At 43.0% G+C, this 20,276-nt stretch overlaps 1 protein-coding gene across 2 annotated transcripts in view; it reads right to left on the bottom strand.

Moving 5' to 3' along the window:
* pde4ba (phosphodiesterase 4B, cAMP-specific a) overlaps window positions 1-20,276 on the bottom strand; it is a 298,471-nt gene that overhangs the window by 210,261 nt on the left and 67,934 nt on the right. For both annotated transcript variants that reach the window (XM_034674460.1, XM_034674468.1), the window contains exon 3: window positions 13,545-13,783. In XM_034674460.1, coding sequence (XP_034530351.1) covers window positions 13,545-13,783 — 239 coding nt within the window. The remainder of the gene's footprint in view (window positions 1-13,544; window positions 13,784-20,276) is intronic.

Here is a 20,276-nt window from a genome sequence, read left to right as displayed (position 1 = left end):
AATCTGAAAAGCTGGATAAAAACACGGACAAACATGTTTCAATTTGACGTTGATGATATTTCTCTTGAGTTCTCCAGAGCAGAAATGTTGCTCCCGATTTCTCCCCAGGCTGTTTGAGTATACTGTGTCATGAAGACAGATATCCCATTTGGAAATAAACACTACAAGTAAGGGGTTTAATTCAGACACCCATGTGAGAGGATAACCATGCAACATAAACTGACAAGCAGAGGAGAAGTCGCAGTAAATATGGCGGCTTATTTTTTTCCCCTTGACACTAAACCAAATTTCCTCCAAAGCTGATGAGACTGTGGAGGAGAAGACTGTTTGCTCTTGGGACTTAGCATAAAGCTAGACTTCATCAGACCATCCAGTACTCAGCTAGCTAAGCTTTAAAGTGATGTAGAAGTGTAAGATGCATGTTGACGGCTGGTGTTTTGTAGAGGTTGATTTGGGCTTCATTTTCCCTCCTTTTCAATTGGGAAATAGTGTTGCCTATTCTGCAAAAAAAACAACATTTAAATAACCTTGAGAAACTCAACTGGAACAGCATGAACAATTGACCTTAATGTACTTTGAAAAACAAGGGGGTTAGTGACTTTCATATACACTGCTCAAAAAAATAAAGGGAACACTTAAAAAATACAATTTAAGTCCAAATCAATCACACTTCTGTAATATCAACCTGTCCAGTTAGGAAGCAACACTGATTGTGAATCAATTTCACCTGCTGTTGTGCAAATGGAACAGACAACAGGTGGGAATGAGAGGCAATTAGCAAGGCAACCCCTATAAAGGAATGGTTCTGCAGGTGGAGGCCACAGACCATTTCCCTGTCCTCATCCTTTCTGCCTGATTTTTGGTCACTTTTGCATTTTACCAGTGCCCTCACCACTAGAGGTAGCATGCGGCGGTGTCTGCAACCCACAGAAGTTGCTCAGGTAGTGCAGCTCATCCAGGGTGGCACATCAATGCACGCTGTGGCAAGAAGGTTTGCTGTGTCTCCCAGAGAGACACAGCAAACAGCATGGAGGAGATACCAGGAGACAGGCCAGTACACCAGGAGACATGGAGGGGGCCGTAGGAGGACAACAACTCAGCAGCAGGACCACTATCTGCTCGTTTGTGCAAGGAGGAACAGGAGGAGCACTGCCAGAGCCCTACAAAATGACCTCCAGCAGGCCACTGATGTGCATGTTTCTGCTCAAACTGTGAGAAACAGACTCCGTGAGGGTGGTATGAGGGCCAGACGTCCACAAGTGGGGCCTGTACTCACAGCCCAACACCGTGCATGCCGATTGGCATTTGCCAAAGAATAACAGGATTGGCAGATTCGCCATTGGCACCCTGTACTCTTCACAAATGAGAACAGGTTCACACTGAGCACATGTGACAGACGTGACAGACGTGACAGAGTCTGGAGATGCCGTGGAGAACGTTCTACTGCCTGCAACATCCTCCAGCATAACCGGTTTGGAGGTGGGTCAGTGATGGTTTGGGGAGGCATATCCTTGATGGCCGCACAGACCTCCATGTGCTAGCCAGAGGGACCCTGACTGCCATTAAGTACCGGGAAGAGATCCTCAGACCCATTGTAAGACCATATGCTGGTGCAGTGGGTCCTGGGTTCCTTCTGATGCATGACAATGCCCGACCTCATGTGGCTGGAGTGTGTCAGCAGTTCCTCCATGATGAAGGCATTGATGTTATGGACTTGCCTGCCCATTCCCCAGACCTGAATCCAAAAGAGCACCTCTGGGACATCATCTCGTTCCATCCACCAACGCCACGTCGCCCCACAGACTGTCCAGGAGTTGATTGATGCCCTGATTCAGGTCTGGGAGGAGATCCCTCAGGAGAACATCCGTCGTCTCATCAGGAGCATGCCCAGACGTTGTAGGGAGTGTATACAGGCACTTGGAGGCCACACACACTACTGAGCCTCATTTTGAATTGTCTTGAGGAATTTCCACAGAAGTTGGATCAGCCTGTGATCTGATTTTCCACTTTGATTTTGAGTATGATTCTGAATCCAGACCTCCATGGGTTAATGATTTTGATTTCCATTGATCATTTTTATGTTATTTGGTTCTCAACACATTCAACTTTGTGATGAATAAAGATTTTCAACTGGAATATTTCATTAATCCAGATCTAGGATGGGTTGTTTAAGTGTTCCCTTTATTTTTTTGAGCAGTGTACATTGGGGTTGAAACTTAACGTGACCATATCTATACAGTCGCCATTTCCTCTCTTGCACACTCAGGAAGGGAAGCTCAATGCCATGCTGCTCTTCTGCTGTGTCACAGGCTGTTAGCTGTATAAACACAGGGTCTTTGTACTGTCACTATATTGATGACCAACTGACAAGACAGATCAGTAAAAATCAAGTGAAATCTAGCAATATTTGATAAGCTACATTAAACAGCAGCTACCTGTGGGCTACCATTAAGCCATATCCATGCTAATACTGCAACTGTTAGTGAGGAAGTTCTTGCAGGCTCATGCTAATTATAGTTTATGACTATAGCTTACCAAAACAACAGGTAAGTTATAGTTTTTCTGGCTGGAATGATAACAGAGTTCCTACTTCTCTGGTAACATGCGGTTAGCTAAGAAGCTGACCTTATGTTAGTTTAAATCATGCTAACATTATCTTAACATAAGATTATGTTAGCTAGGAAGTTGTCTAGTCAAAACATTTGGAATGAGGTGACCACCACGTCAAGTGAGAGGTTAGATAAAGCTAGGGATGCAAAGGGGTGGAAAGTTTGGGAAGTTAAGCTGGGGAATTTTGGAAATATTCCAAATTGGAAACTTTTCATGGGAATTCACTGGGAATTGAGGGTAATTTGATGTTGAGGTATCATATCCAAGCATAAATATTTGTTTTGTTATAAGCAGACATCCATCCAAAATAATACAATTCAAACAGATTTATTTGAAAGTAGAACTTTATCAAGCGTTAAATATGTTATTGAACAATCAATTCTTTCATTGAAGAACAAAATATGAATAAATATATAGTATATAGTATAGTATAGACATTTTACTCATCCCCCCGACCCAACCTATTAAAAAAAAAAAATGCAATCCCAACAAAGTCCCATTCAAAATGTGAAATGAAAAGTGCATGTAGGGGGCGTGGTCTCAATAGCCCTGCAGTAAGCAGTGTGCTATGTGCATGTGATTGAGGAATAGCAGAGATATTCAACTGGACTTGCATAAAATCTGGTTGTTTTAGTCAGGATTATGCTAAAATATTTTTTCCCCAACTATATTTAAATTCCCTGCAAAGAGCCAACCTTCAGTTTAGTAAATTCCTGCTTTATTCCCGTTAATTCCAACGGAAAGTTTCCAACTTTGAAAATTCCCAGAACTTTGCAACCCTAGTTAAAACTAATATACAACTATTAAGTGGTATTACCAGAAAAGCTGTAATTCCAAGCTAACGTTACTTCCTACGTTGATAGGAAGTGTCTGAATGTTAATAGTACCTGATGTAAAGCTTATATGTTGTTGCTCAATAATCCAAAAGGGATGAAAGGATGGTGATTTTTCAGTCTTTATATTTAGATGACATTCAGCTGGGGTTACAGCAGTATAGCATAATTTGCGCTCACCCCCCAGAGCATGACATCAGAGGTAAATGCACTACATGTAAATATTATGTACATTCCTGTTGCATAATTTGGCTCTGTTATTCTTTCCATGCATGCAAAAATAAAAAGTGTATGATCTCAGTCAGCTAACCATCTGCCTGGATTACTGTCAACACAAAGAAAAGCAGTCCAGAGCACCAGACAAGGCAGAGCTCACCCGACACACCACTCAGAAAGTACACAGAGTGCAGACAGGCCATAATCTGGCTGGTGTCATCCTTACCCAGCGTGAGGAACACGTCCAAATATAGTTTCAATCTGGTTTAGTGAGGAATAGGACATTTCATTCATAAAGGGTAATTATATCATTGACATTACAGAGAGCTGTGTTTCAGACTTTGAATAGATAGGCGCTGTGCTTGTATTCAGTGTCATGATAATCATGCTTTTTTTATGCATGTAAAAAAAACCTACAATTAACAACCGGTTTTGTAACTAAATTTAAATGCCACCAATAACATCATAAACTTATATTTTCTGTTTCATTTTGGGGGCTTTTACACAGGCTTACAGAACAGCATTGTTGCTGCTGGGGAACAAATATATATCATATTTGGACATGGCCTTTTCCTCGAGTGTACACACTGCCAAAAGCTTTAGGTCAACTTCTGTTGTGTGTAAATAGAAGAGAAACAATAAATACAGGGAGGCACACGCTGTAGTTGGCCATACGCAGGGAAACAGTGTGGAGCTCTAAACAAACTGCTGGTGACACCAGAACAGAGCAAAGCATAACCAGACAGTGTCAGACAAATAAAACAGATCTGTGTGCAGTTGGCATCTTTTGGAGCATGAGCTTTGGAGAACAAAACTGTTTTTCACACATATTTCTGTTGTAAATATTTAAGTTGGACCAAACTGGGATTAAAACACTTTTAGAGGCTTCCTGAAGCGGTCACTTTAAAGGGATATTTCAGGTGTTTTGAAGTGGGGTCGTATGAGTTACAGTACACTATTGCTCCTACTAGCCACAATGAGTGCTGGTGAGCTCTTCCCCTTTAATGAGAAGATTCCCAGAGGACCGGCAGGTAAGCTAGGCTACAATTCTCTGCAGACGGGGCCTCCTATTTCACGTGATTTTGCTAAAGTTGAGAAAATATGGTCCAGGAACTCATCACGGTGCAAATGCATGCACCTGTAGAAAAAATTGGAGCTATTCAGTTTGCCGTCAGAAACCCCCTTTGTTTTGGCACTATTTTCAGACGCACCTCGCAGACCGGTGTTCTTCCACTGCATGAGCACAGATACACGCCGATCAGCTGTTTGGATCAACAAGCATGTAGCATTTTTAGCAGACACTTTCAGGAACAAAAACTACAAACTGCAGAAATGAGTGATCCTGAAATCGACGATGCAAGGAGGATTTCTCTATGAACCAGAGTTTACAGAGGAAGAACTCCAGATGCAGAGCCAACGTACCAACGAAGAAGAGAGGGGAGAAAGTTCTGTGCTAACGAGTGAGCAGGAGAGATCCCACGTTACCTGGTGGTGCCGTTGTGTAAACTGTGAGCCCATGCCAACAAACCCAGAGAGCTTCTGCTGTCAGGAGAGGGACTTAGTGACAACAATACTTCAGGACCTTTCTGAATCAGAGGATACCAGCGGCTCACATACGGCTCCAGTCTGCAGAGTTCCCTGCCTTACAGGAGGTCTGCTTGTTTGAACAGCCGGGATAAAGACAGGTATGTACCATCTTTTAAATGTGCAGAAAAGTGAGTGTAATTCACTGTAAAGACCGATACCGCTACTTGATCCTGCTATGTGCTTCTTGATCCAAACAGCTGATCGGTGTGTATTCATGCTCATGCAGCGGAAGTACACCGGTCTGCGAGGTGCGTCTGAAAATAGTGCCAAAACAAAGACTGACTGCAAACTGAATAGCTCCAATTTTTTCTACAGCTGCATGCATTTTCACCTTGATGAGTTCCTGGACCATATTTTCTCAACTTTAGTGAAATTACATGAAATAGGAGGCCCCGTCTGCAGAGAAAATAGCCTAGCTTACCTGCCGGTCCTCTGGGAATTTTCTCATTAAAGGGGAAGAACTCACCAGCACTCATTGTGGCTAGTAGGAGCAATAGTGTACTGTAACTCATACGACCCCACTTCAAAAAACCTGAAATATCCCTTTAAGAATGCAATGTTTTTGAACTTCTGTATTTGATCCTTTTATACCATGTTGTTGCAGAGCTTGGTTTTGAATATGCAGCCTTTCAATCATGGCTGTTGTCCACAGATCCTCAGCTTCCTCTGAGTCGCTGCCGTAGACAACCTGCTGCTGTGGACGTTCCAGACTCAAGCTGCAACAGCTACTACTACTACTACTACTGCTATCCGTCTCATCACTATCATCGCTCTCTCTCTTCATCTCCCTCTATCTCTCTTTCCAACCCCAACTCCTCCAGGCAGATGTGTGTCTAACATGAGTCTGGTCCTGCTGGATGTTTCTGCCTGTTAAAGGAAGTTTGTCCTTGCCACTGTAACTTGCTAAATGCTGCAAAGTGCTCTGCTCATGGTGAATTAAGATGAGATCAGACTGAGTCCTGTCTGCAAGATGGGACTGGATCTTATCTTGTCTTGATGTTGGGTCTTTGTTAATAATAGAACATAGAGTACTGTGTAGACCTGCTCTGTTTGGAAAGAGTCTTGAGATAATGCTGTTTGTGATTTGGCGCTACACAAATAAAGATTGATCGATTGAGATAAAAGGAACAGAAGATCATTTGGAAACAACTTTGGTGACCTTGGACATCTCAAACAATTCCAAGGAATAAAAATAAGCGTTTCTTTTGATTCTGTTGAAAAAGTGTTAATTGTTCTCTCATGTCAGATGGTATCAAATCGCAAAAACACAAAGACTTCACGATTTAATCCCAACAGAGGCAGCTAAGGTCAACTGATGATTTGATTATCACTTCTTTGCGTGGAATTCTTAGAAGCTTAAACTGTCTAACCAAATGTTGCAGTTTTCAGAAAGCTTCTTTAAGGCTTTCCTTCAAAATGTGCTTAAATTAATTTCATCAGAATCCCACTCCTGTGTTTGTCATGCACTTTCACAAAAAATCAACAAAAGAAAATGCTGCATCTTCACAGCTAGGAGCTCGCTGGCTATATTGGGCCAGCTCCGTGTCACTGATGCTCCAACAGTTGCTTTTCTGAGGCACAAGCACAACTAACCGCACACACTCACAGTTGCAACAATCAATTCTGGATGCACTCTGCGCTCTAAAACAAGTGTGTACATCAGCAGGAAAATAATTGAATCCAAAAATAACTTCTTGCTCCCTCCTCCTACTGCTGCAATCATTGATGAAAGCACTTAAATAAGAACAAGTAGGAACACAGGGGACTGAGGGGGCAGAGGAGGTGTGCTGATGACTGGGATTAAATACAAATACTGTTTTATACACAGATACAGACACACATATTAAACTCACACACACACACACACACACACACACACACACACACACACACACACACACACACCCCTACCAGCTGGAGGCTTCACTGGGGAATGGAGTAATCAGAGTAGAGGACCTTCTGGGAGGTTCTACTAACCCTGACATTCAGCACTCTGATGCCTGAAGGAGACAGTGTGATGGCTTTTTAACAGAAGGGCGGACGTACACTGGGGAACATGTCTGACTCAGCCACTGCTCGACACACACACACCTCACCCGCTAATGATTCTGACCTGCTTTAAAGCTCATTTAAATAAAAAATAATTATCTCAGTTTGGTTGCAAAGTGAAATTTAAAAAAAGCGGTCTCATCAAGGTCCTGAATCAGCACAGGCTTCTAGTTAAGTCCTTATGCTCTCAATACCTGTGAAGTCTGAAGGCTACTAAGACCACAGCATTTCATTTACACCTTTTTCCAGACCCAAACCCTTCTGAGGATGCACTGACCACCTTTATTTGTGAATGTGCCCATCCAGTCATTATTTCACGCTGCCCTCTTCTGGTAGAAACAGACACTGCAGCTCTGCAAACATTCACTCAATGACTTCACAATAAAAATGTATCTCTTTTCAGTCCCAGCATTACCAGGTGGTAAACCAAAGAATGTTTCAGTGTGGAATTAAGCCAACATGACATGCAGATATGAATGGATTAATCAATGTGTGGATTGACAGATTGATGTACAATCGCTCCAGTTCAACATATGAGAGTTTTGTGCTTTCATTGATAAAAAAAAAAGATAACATACTAAAAACTTTTGGGCTTTGGATTGCTTGAATAAAAACAGTTGTGACCTTTGGGTGTTAGAGACTAAAAGGAGCATTTAACCATCTATGTTCACAATTTAAATAACTACTCCCTTGCCTCATTGTTTCTCATAATTAATCATTAATATATAGGGATGTTCCAAAGTGATTAATTTCCCAAACATTTAAAAGAAAATGCAGAAAAAAAAGTAAAAATTGGGCATAATTTGTTTAACACAGGATTGTAGAGTCTGTGGGGGAACCATGTCCTAACATTAGCAGAGCCAGCACCACCAACCTTCTGTCCACCTTACAGGTAAACATCCACATGCCTTTGCTGGTTACACATTGCTCACATCGACTAGTTATATCCCAGTTTATTCAACTTTATCTCCATTTCTAGATCAAAATATTGACTAACTGTGCCATCTGTCATCTGTGCTCGTTTACATCCAGGTACAACAACATTTTTGCGTCATGTCAGTAGCAATTAACCGCCCGGAGCTATAGCCTCATATGATCAGTTTCACCAGCTTACAAGAGTAAAATATTATTAATTTATTGAACCAACGAGTAACTCTGGGGCCGAAGTTTAATCGTTAATGAAGTTAAGGTGTTAACTTAGATTCGGGAGCAGGACCACGCCTAAACCACACCCTCAATCACCTGACAAGCCTTCTTAAACGTAGCCAGCCTACTCCAACTGCTTGTCCGTGATTCTTCAAAGACGGACGGACCGTGCTTCAGGCATCACCGCTCAGATTTCGGGGCAAAGGAAAAAGCAACAAACTCACCATGGAGCTTCCTCTGTACGGCTCCGGCGTTGATCTTTACGGTTAACCTTCCATGCAGAGTATCCCTCTCTCCGAGACGGGCAGTCACACCACAGCCGGTAGTCGCAGCGGAGCCGCCTGCGCTCCGGTTCAGCATGCCGCGGCCACGTCGTACCCATTCATGCTTCCCGAACAAGGTGTCGCCTTCTCCAAGAGGTGCACAGGCTTCATCCTCATCGCCAGGGAGAGCCGCGGACCGGAGGCGCCCCAGGCTCCGCCGAAGCAGACTGTACCTGTCCTCTCCACGTCCTTCCCACTGCTCCGTCACCGGTAATCCATCACGGGGCGATGCGCCCCCTTCCTCGCGACCGGCTCCACGTTCTCCACAGGAGTCCAACCGCTGGAACTGGACCATCGCTTGCTTGCGACGCTTCCGCAACCTCGAAAGGCGTTCTCCTCCACGGCAATGACAACATGGTCGGATCGTTCCATTCGTACTCTTCATTCATTGACGCCACAGCGTCATAAACCGAACTTCCCGCGCTTCCTGCTTCCTCACCTGGGCCTACTACCGCCAGCGACGTCAGGCGTGACGTCAGGCCTCAGCCGCTCCCACAGCCTCTACCGGCATCATCGGCTCCCCCTGGTGGGGATCAGGTTGTATCTCCCCCTGTGCCTGCTCCCTCTGTGTCTGACTTCTCTCAGGCTATCACAGCCTTCTTTACATCCCGTGTCTGCAGGCTTCACAAACTCCCCTTGCACATGCATCCTTTCATCCCATCATCCCTTCCTCTACCCTTCCTTCAGCCACCCACAGCAATACGGCTTCTGTTCCCCCTCTTCCCACCATAGCCAGCTCCTCGGCTCCATCAGGAGCCCCTTCACAGTTAAATGGAACTGGCTATCCTCGACCCCCTCTTTTCCTACTGACCTCTCCTTTAACCCCTCCCTCCCCATCCCCACCCCCTCCCTTCCCCAATACCCAAATGTTTTCTTGCACTCTGTCGACGCCTTCGCTCTCGCCACAGCGGCACTACCCATCCGGCCAGCTTCTGCTGTTAACTGCATCTCACCTGTCTCACCTACGTTACGCCATCTGGAGTGAGATCGGGTTGTGTCGCCCCTGTGCCTGCTCCCTCTGTGTCCGACTTTTCTTGGACTATCACCGTTTCTCTACATTCCTGTGTCCGCAGGCTGCACACAATCTCCTTGTACATACGTCCCCTCATCCCCTCATCCCTTCATCCCCTCATCCCCTCACCCCTTCATCCCTTCATCCCCTCACCCCCTCATCCCTTCATCCCCTCACCCCCTCACCCCCTCATCCCTTCATCCCCTCACCCCTTCATCCCCTCATCCCCTCATCCCTTCATCCCCTCATCCCTTCATCCCGTCCTCTTCCCCTCTTTCCGCCGCTCATGGCGATATGGCTTCCGTTTCCCCTCCACTACGCAATCTGCATCGTTCCTGGGGCTCAATCTTCCTCTCCAACCCCCTCACGCAATCTGGGGCCGTTCCCATATCACGCAAACTTAGCTTCAGCGGTTGTTTCAGGGGACGTTGGTTCGCTGCCACCTGGCCGCCAGGGCTAACGTCCTTCAATTCCGCATCCCAGTCTCCTTCATCCGCTTTAATGACTTGTTTCTCATCACCATTGCGTCCATATTTTGGGGTCCCGAATGGTTAAGAAAGTCAATACTCATACACTCTGATAACACGGCAGTCGTCGAAATCATCAGCCAGGGCCGTCACACTCCCCAGTCATTATGCCGTTTCTGCGCAGAACCGCATTAATCTCAACCCACCATCAGTTCATTCTCAGAGCAGATCAGAATCCTGGTTATCTCAACACCATCGCTTATGCACTCTCATTCTCTTTTCAGAAATTCAGACTTTGGCCCCAGAATCCGATCCGCATCCCATACCAGTCCCGTTGTTTTCAGCAACAATATTCAGCTATCTCCACAGCTAGTGAACCTCTCTCATCTCACATGAAGCTTCCTCAACAGCCTCGCTCCAAGCACTATTCGAATGAGCCTGATCGTTGATATTCTGCGTGTCAAACATGTGCCAGTATTCCTTTCCGTCAGTTATATGCATTTTGTTGCTGTAGAAAATACAATTTAGGGGAAAACAACCTATTTGGCATTGTTTTTGACGTAAGAATAATAATGTTTTATCAATTCATCGATAATTGATCGTTAACATTTCCAAAAATCGATCACGGAAAATACTTAAAATGTACATCCCTAGTTTCAACTCCAATCTTAGCCCGTACGAACCACTTACTAAATACATCAGCTCTCGGTATGTCGCTATTGCATCTCCTCACGACCCACTCTTCATCACTGAAACCTGAACAAAAGTGGCATAACCTCCAAGCACTGTCCTGCCCTTTCATTCCGCATTGCTGCAGTGTCCACAGCAGCCTGGTCAGGCAACTCAGACATAGCCATACAGATCCTAGGGCTTTGGTCATCTCAAACATATCACTCATACATCCGCAACAGTCTCAACGATCGTGTCAAGCTCACGCTCAACTGAGCTCCATCTAATTCAACTCTTTTGGGGGTCAAGATCAGCTCCGGCAGGATAACGCTGAGACGGAACCCCCATCCTGAGTCTCCTTCTGCTGGGCACACCACGCACAACTAATTCATTAAATGTTCAACTTATATCCTTGTGTGGCGTGGTCCTTGCTAGTGAAATGAAGTTAAGGTGTTAACTTAACTTGTGCTTTCATTGATAAAAAAAAAAGATAACATACTAAAAACTTTTGGGCTTTGGATTGCTTGAATAAAAACAGTTGTGACCTTTGGGTGTTAGAGACTAAAAGGAGCATTTAACCATCTATGTTCACAATTTAAATAACTACTCCCTTGCCTCATTGTTTCTCATAATTAATCATTAATATATAGGGATGTTCCAAAGTGATTAATTTCCCAAACATTTAAAAGAAAATGCAGAAAAAAAAGTAAAAATTGGGCATAATTTGTTTAACACAGGATTGTAGAGTCTGTGGGGGAACCATGTCCTAACATTAGCAGAGCCAGCACCACCAACCTTCTGTCCACCTTACAGGTAAACATCCACATGCCTTTGCTGGTTACACATTGCTCACATCGACTAGTTATATCCCAGTTTATTCAACTTTATCTCCATTTCTAGATCAAAATATTGACTAACTGTGCCATCTGTCATCTGTGCTCGTTTACATCCAGGTACAACAACATTTTTGCGTCATGTCAGTAGCAATTAACCGCCCGGAGCTATAGCCTCATATGATCAGTTTCACCAGCTTACAAGAGTAAAATATTATTAATTTATTGAACCAACGAGTAACTCTGGGGCCGAAGTTTAATCGTTAATGAAGTTAAGGTGTTAACTTAGATTCGGGAGCAGGACCACGCCTAAACCACACCCTCAATCACCTGACAAGCCTTCTTAAACGTAGCCAGCCTACTCCAACTGCTTGTCCGTGATTCTTCAACCCACCCTCCCTCACCTTACTCTCCTGCCCTTAACCTATTTCCTTGTCCTCTCCTACTCAACTCGTGCTCGCTCCTTCTATGCCCTGTCTACTTCCAGGTACAACCTGGGTCAAGATCAGCTCCGGCAGGATAACGCTGAGACGGAACCCCCATCCTGAGTCTCCTTCTGCTGGGCACACCACGCACAACTAATTCATTAAATGTTCAACTTATATCCTTGTGTGGCGTGGTCCTTGCTAGTGAAAGTTGACTTAACACACACATTCCTAAACCCTGCTATAGTAAGGATATGAGTATTAAAGCCCAGTCTTGATTTTGCACCTCAAATATAAGGAAGATAAACATTAGTGCTGTACTTATTTCATTTTCCCCCTGTTTTTGCTAAAAAATCTAAGAACCCTTATTTTGTAGGGGCTTCAAAAACCTTTTAAATAACACAATTGAAGGTGCATTTATAATCGATGCAATCTATACAAGTACTCATTGTATGTCAGGTAATAAAAACACCACTGAAGAAATGGTGTAAATTAAAGCAGCATAATGTTCCAGCTGTTTACACCTACAAGACATGCAGTTAAAACAGGACACACACATCTATGTACAACAATACCTGTGCTTGATTGTCGCACCAATCAGGACCGACTACCTTCAACCTTTCCAGAAGCCATTCTTCATCTAGTGTAAAGTAATTCAACACTTGTGAACTTCTATCAAAGCGTCTTCTTCTTTACTTACATCACACACACCTGAGTAAAGGGGTCAATCAGGACTGATTAGCTAGTTAAAGTAAAGCGAATGGGAATTTGACAGGAATGGACCACTGGTTGTGAGCTAAGAGCCGGGCACTCCCTTGTTTGCATGTGTTGGTGTGTGTGTGAGTGTTATTTGACACTGAAACTGAACCTCCTGCTGAAGGAAAGTGTGTGTGTTTGAGCATGTGCACGACTGTGTCCAAAAGCATGAAGCATAAATAATGAAATAAGGCAGAGTCATCTTGAGCGGGCCCAATGCAACATGACAGCTCAGTCACTGATGCAGAGAAGAATTTTAACAGGAAGTTAAGACATGCTCAGTGTGACCGGGAGAACCTGCAGTTGGTAAAAAACAACTTTGTCTCCTGTGATTATAATGTTCAGACTGCTTAATTAATCTTGAGTCCCCTCTTCCTTGGAAGGTATTAATTGATTAATGGCTATGAAGACATCATATGACCAGGGCAACTTGGGGTTGCAGTCAAGTAAGGCCACAAGAACAAAAAAATAAAGGTATTTTGAGATGACCGCTCAATCTCCACTCCTAAACTGAGCCATCACAAGCTCATTTGATCTCTGATGGATGCTGTGCCACAAACAGAAGGCCTGCTTTACAGCCACAGAGCAGGCTTGACTTCCATTGAAATGTCCACTCACCACTCAGGATCCACCGGTGTGATGTCTATCCTCGGAGGGGCTCCAAAGGGCAAAGACGTTGGCCTGGCTATGATGTCGTCATCAGGTGTCCGTGACCTCTCGCCTTGCCGCCATGACAAAGGTGGAAGTTGCAGGTTGCCAGAGAAGCGGCGTCTGCCACGGCGCAGGTCGACACCTAGCGTGCAGGACGGAGACGTGAAAGACTCGCTGAGGCAGCAGTCTGGAGGCTCTTTGCTGTCCTGAGGAGAGACAAGATAGAAGGAAGTTTGCATTTTGAATATTGATTCAGAGTTGGATAGAGGAAGTGAAGAGGAAAAATTTGTCTCTAAATAAAATATAAGATAAAGGTGGGGTTGGGCCCTTCAGGTTGATCCAAATCAAAGCCTGAAACTAGCTTAAAACTTGATACAACCTGCGTTTTGTTTAATCTGGAAAGCATCATCAGCTGCGGCACAGTGGCCTGGTATAGAAAGCTTAATGGTCAGTTCAAATAAAACATCATAATGTGGTTAAAGCAGCCACTAATGTGATCAGGAGGAAGGAACAACCCTCTCTTCAGTTCATTTATGAAAAAATGAACAGAAATCCCTCACAAATGTTATAAAGCCTGTAAGTGTAGAACAAAGCAGAAGAACCCAACAGCAAAAAGAGCTTGAACAACAATTTAACTCAAACATCAAGAACCCAAACACAAAGAGAACCACGATTGAAGCCGTCATCACAAGAACCCAACACGGAAAGAAGAAGAACCCAGGCAACGCAAGAACCCAACAACATGAACTGAGACCAAAGGGACCAAGAACGTAAGGCTTTTAAAGAAATAAGAGGAAAGAAACAATAAAAAGGGGCTACAAGCAGCACAGAAGGAAGATATCATCATTGATATAGATAAAGCATTTAAAGATAAAAACGATGAAAGAAATTAAGACATAAAGGAAAGATACAAAGCTTAAAGGCAATAAAAGAAGGTAAATAAGGTAAATACATCAAAGAAGAGCTAAGACAGCAGTAGCAGTAGTAGTAGTAGTAGTAGTATTTGGAGAACCTTAACCTAAAGTAAGTCCAGACTCTGTCCACTAAGGGGCGCCACAGTCTGGTTTCTGACTCCTCAACAAGAGACATAAAGGTAAAGCAATTCTTCACCTCTCTATCTGGAGATTAATTACAAAATATTAAACAAGAAGCCAAACATTTTGTCACTTTCCCAAACCTACTCACTCAGATGACCATGTATAAAAGAGTAAAATCAAACAAAACTCAAAAGAAGTGTTAAGTTAAATAAAAACAGGAGAAAACTGAAGTTATTAAACCCACAAGTGTCACGTTTTAGGGAGAACAGAAAGGTGAGGAGTCACAAGGAAACAACTACAAAATATGTCCTAATAAGAGTCAAAACTTCAAAAGTCTATAAATCAAATGCCCAAACTCCAAGTCAAAAAGATTCAAAACAGAGAACACGAGAAGCCTCAGGGAAAATCCATCACACAATACAGAAGAATACGCAATGAACCAACCAGAGTGTAAAGTAGGGCTGAACGATTTTGGAAAATAATCGAATTGCGATTTATTTTCCTTAATATTGCAATTTAATATGCGATTGTTGTTTCATGGTCCTCTTCATGTATTTTTCAACAAACACAATCAATAAATCAATCTGTATTCTAATAAACAATATCAGATTTATTATACACAAACTGTTCTGTCTCATAGGCTAGACTTCTGTTAAGATAAAGGCAAATGAAGCACGAGTTAATATGAAAGAAGGTTTATTTATCTACTTCAAGTTGTAAACTTACTGAATACTTTGACTTGCAGTCTTGTAAGCGCTCACCACAACTACTAAACTAATTCTGCAAAACAAGTGTTTGAAGTTTAAAGCATGTTTGGATGTGAATCAGCTGACTGCACACAGAGGAGACGCTCAGCTGGGGGCTGCGGCTGAGTGACAGGTCTCTTTTTTTCTCCGCCGTCAGACTGATTCTGACCCTGTTGCACTCCCGGCTGACACCTGACCACGTAAACATGCTAATTTTTCTCAGTAAGAACCAGTAGACAGAAAACTGGACACTGTGAGTCTGAAATCTGATTCTGTTCAGTTGTCCTGTTGCAGTAAATCCACATGTTGTCTGGGTCTTCACTGACTCTGCATCTGTGGAGATTATTTATAAGCCTGCTCCACATGTTGATATTCAGTGTGTTGATTATTTTGTACGCCTCAATATGATCGGTTCTTCTGCTGAGGCCATTTTTAAAGATGTCAACAACAAAACAACAAATCCAAACTTAGCGTGGCTGAAGTTGTTTTCTTCATCCCCCTCTCGCACGTGTCTCGTTCTTCTGAGATTTTTGGCTGTCGGCAAATGAGCTGAAAGGAGCATTACCTACGGCCACCTACTGCATGCATGTCACGTAAGGTTGCGTCTGTGTACATCAAACTTTTTTCTTTTTTTTAATCGCAGCCTTTGCGATTTGAAAATTGCGTTCTATTACATCGCGATGTGGGTTTGAATTCGATTAATCGTTCAGCCCTAGTGTAAAGCATGAATACACCGAATACACAGACTGCAATCAAAACACAGGTGTGACAAGGAGACACAGGTGAAACCAATCAGGAGCAATCAAACTGGAGGGAACACACAGGAAGTAAAACTAGACTGGACCCTCTCCGGGTTGGAGGGGAGTCTTTGCCCCAGGCGGAGGAGTTTAAGTATCTCGGGGTCTTGTTCATGAGTGAGGGGAAAAGGGAGCAGGAGATTGACAGACAGATCGGGGAGGCGTCTGCAGTGATGCGGGCGCTGTACCGGTCTGTCGTGGTGAAGAGAGAGCTGAGCCAGAAGGCAAAGCTCTCAGTTTACCGGTCAATCTACGTTCCGACCCTCACCTATGATCACGAGCTGTGGGTAGTGACCGAAAGAACAAGATCGCGAATACAAGCGGCTGAAATGAGCTTTCTCCGCAGGGTGTCTGGGCTCAGCCTTAGAGAGAGGGTCAGGAGCTCAGACATCCGGGAGAGGCTCAAAGTAGAGCCGCTGCTCCTCCGGATCGAGAGGAGCCAGATGAGGTGGTTCGGGCATCTGGTTAGGATGCCTCCCGGGCGTCTCCCTAGGGAGGTGTTTCGGGCATGTCCGACTGGGAGGAGGCCACGGGGAAGGCCCAGGACATGCTGGCGAGACTATGTCTCTCAGCTGGCCTGGGAGCGCCTCTGTATCCTCCCAGAAGAACTGGTGGAAGTGGCCGGGGAGAGGAGTGTCTGGGCTTCCCTGCTGAGGCTGCTGCCCCCGCGACCCGGACCCGGATAAGCGGAAGAAGATGGATGGATGGATGGATGGATGGATGGATGGATGGATGGATGGACACACTGGCTGTTTCCGAAATCGCCTACTATACTAGCAGTACGTACTGATATGTCCAAAATTCAGTATGTAGTAAGTAGTATGTGAACAAGAGCAAAATCTGCAGTAAGCCAAAACTCCCCGGATGTCTACTGATTCGGGAAAATATCTCAGTATGCATCGGACCAGTCTGCCTCACGTACTGTTTCCCACAATGCACAGCGCTCGTTCTGCTTTTTCTTTTTCCTTATTTTTTGACGAGAGGAAATCTGTTTTTGGGTGCTGTGAAAGTTATCAAATTACATATAAACCACTTCCAACTTTTTAAATCATAAGTGATGCTAAATAAGCATTTTATTTATCGGCTTCGCCGTTGTTTACTTCCGCTTTCCGAAACCGGAAATCCAGCGAAGTCTGGCTCAGCATGCTGCATGACAGATCGGACAGAACAGTCATACTACAGACTAAATTCAAACGCAGTATGTAGTAGGCAATACCTACTGCCTACTACATTAGTAAGTAGTATGTAGCAGGCCATTTCAGAAACAGCCACTGGCTGTTTCTGAAATGGCCTGCTACATACTACTTATAGATACTACCTACTAATGTAGTAAGTAGTAGGTACTGCCTACTACATACTGCGTTTGAATTCAGTCTGTAGTATGACCGTTCTGTTGGATCTGTGTTGCAGGATGCTGGACCAGACATCCCTAGATTTCCGGTTTTGGAAAGTGGAAGTAAACAACGACCAAGCTGATAGAGAAACTGCTTCTTTAGCATCACTTATGATTTAAAAGGTTAAGATGTGTTTATATGGAATAATAATAATAATAATAATAATAATTATAATAATAATAATAATAATAATAATGATAATGTAATAATTTTCACAGCACCCAGAAACGCATTTCCTCCTGTCAAAGAATAAGGAAAAAGAAAAAGCAGAACGAGCGCTGTGCATTATGGGAAACAGTATGCGAGGCAGACTGGTCTGATGCATGCTGTGAAATTTTCCTGAATCAGTCGACATCCGGGGAGTTTTGGTTTACTGCAGATTTTTCTCTTGTTCACATACTGCTTACTACAGTACATACTGAATTTTGGCCAAATCCGTACGTACTGCTATTATAGTAGGCGGTTTCGGAAACAGCCACTGAGGGGGGAAAGGACTCCAAAATAAAACAGGAAATGACCAGGGAATACAAAACATGGAAATCACTTCAATCAGCCAGTTAAATGATAAAGGTCCCTCATGTTGGAACAAGAGTTTCTGAAAATGAACAAGATGTTTCCTGTACTTTCTAACAGCATGAATCCCTCAGGAATCATTTCCTCTCATCCCTTCTCTGAAGCCTCCACTTGTTCCTTCCGCCTCATTGAGCACCTTAATTTGTCTTGTTAGCGACGTCTGAAGTAAACTGATTGCAGGGCACGGATAGCTGTTTATTTCTTAGCTACACAGTCACATTTACATTCAAGTCTGAGGGCCGTGATGGATTGTGACTGTCTCTGTTGTCTCATCGCTTCAGAAAACCTGAGCTGTATTTATGGAGCATCTCAGGGACACTTTTAAAGTCAGTGTCAGTTTGACAGAGAACAACAACTCAAGCTTTATACACTCACAGCATGAAGCTACCACTCTCTGCTTTTTATACATATCCTGTAAAGTAATAGGCTGTTTTGTTTTTGATTGTGGGAGGAGTCAGAAGTATAAATAGCCACAGCTAAATGCCATAGTTACACAGATTTATAGTGTGTGTCATTTACTAAAAATAGCTCTTTATCATGTTTGTCAGTCCGGTTTGAACTTATAACCATTTCTTAAAAGCAGAGACAATGTGAGCCATTTACTGTTAAAATCATTACTTATTTAATAAACAGGAAATCAACCTGTAACTCTTTTCATAGTAGTCACTGTTTCATGTAAAAATACCAAATGCATCAAGTTCCACATTCTTATATGTTGGGATATACTGCTTTACTTTGTGTCTCAACATCAAGCCTGTTGCAAGGAACCTCAGCATCTGGTTTGACACCAACTTTGAACATCACATTACAAAACTTGTTCAGTCAATATTTTTACAATCTGTTTAAACTTTTAAAGACACAGAGATGATTTAACCAAGCAGCAACCTCTGGTCTTGAAATATGAAGCCAATGCGGAAGTGTTATAAACTGCAGTTGATCAAGTGTCCACTAGAAGCTCACTGCAGAAACACCAGAAACCACATACACACCCATTGAAAGAAGACGATCTTTACAGCAGAAATAAACATGTTTACAGCCTGGTTCAAAAAATGAGTTTAGTCTGAATAGCTCATTTCTCTATCAGCACACACTATACAGTGGTGAATTTTTTTTATAACTCGTTATTATGGAAGCTATAAAACGTAAGAGTTTTGCCCAAATAAGGGCATGGCTGACTTGATTGACAGGCAGGAACAATGTAGCTGTTAGGGAAAAGGCTCAAAGCCCACATCTTTACTTCACTCTAGCTTGGAAGAAGTTAGGTTGAGTTCCAATATGGCCCCCACCGCTGATCATGGACTTTAAAATAGCGCTTCAGGAACAGATGGGTGACGTCACAGAGACTACGTCCATTTATTATTGTGATCTCCACGACATTGGAAATGAGGGAAACCTCAATGTCTTTTTGAGAATAAATAAAGGTTTTGAAATTAAATTAAATTAAATTAAATTAAATTAAATTAAATTAAATTAAATTAAATTATACAGTCTATGGATTTAACATGCTTTTATATCAACAGGGCTGGATTAATGCAACAGCTTTTTACCTGGCTTTTATCCAGAACTAAGAAATATGATGACATTATGCCAGTTTCAGCTTCTTTACATTGGCTGCCATTATGCAGGATATTATTGGTTAATCAACAGTCTTTGCCCCAGTTACATATCTGACCTTTTAATACCCTACATTCCAGTGCACTGTCTAGGATCCTCAGGCCAAGATCTGCCCTAAAAACTCAGCTGAAAACAAGGGGGGGACAAGGAGTCTTCAGTCCGGGCCTTAAAACATACTTTTATTGGAGAGCCTTTCCTGATTTTATTTGATCAGAAGTGTCTAACATGGGGTCCTGTTTTTGTTTTTTTTATTTTTATGATTTCTTTGAATAGTAATGGTTCATACACTAACTGGATGATCCCTTTAAAAGTCCTGATTTAAAAGTCCTGATTTAAAAGTCCTGATTTAAAAGTCCTGATTTAAAAGTCCTGATTTAAAAGTCCTGATTTAAAAGTCCTGATTTAAAAGTCCTGATTTTGCACCTGTCCTTTGATGCAGTGTTAAGCACTTTGAAATGCAGATTTACAAAAAGTGCTCTATAAATAGAGATTATTCTTATTCTTATTCTTATTATAGAGCAAATATGCATAGGTCTCC

Source organism: Notolabrus celidotus, chromosome 2 (genome assembly GCF_009762535.1).
Source record: "Notolabrus celidotus isolate fNotCel1 chromosome 2, fNotCel1.pri, whole genome shotgun sequence".
NCBI classification, from domain to species: Eukaryota; Metazoa; Chordata; class Actinopteri; order Labriformes; family Labridae; genus Notolabrus; species Notolabrus celidotus.
Note: the sequence above shows the minus strand (reverse complement) of the source record. Positions and strands in the feature narration are given on the sequence as shown.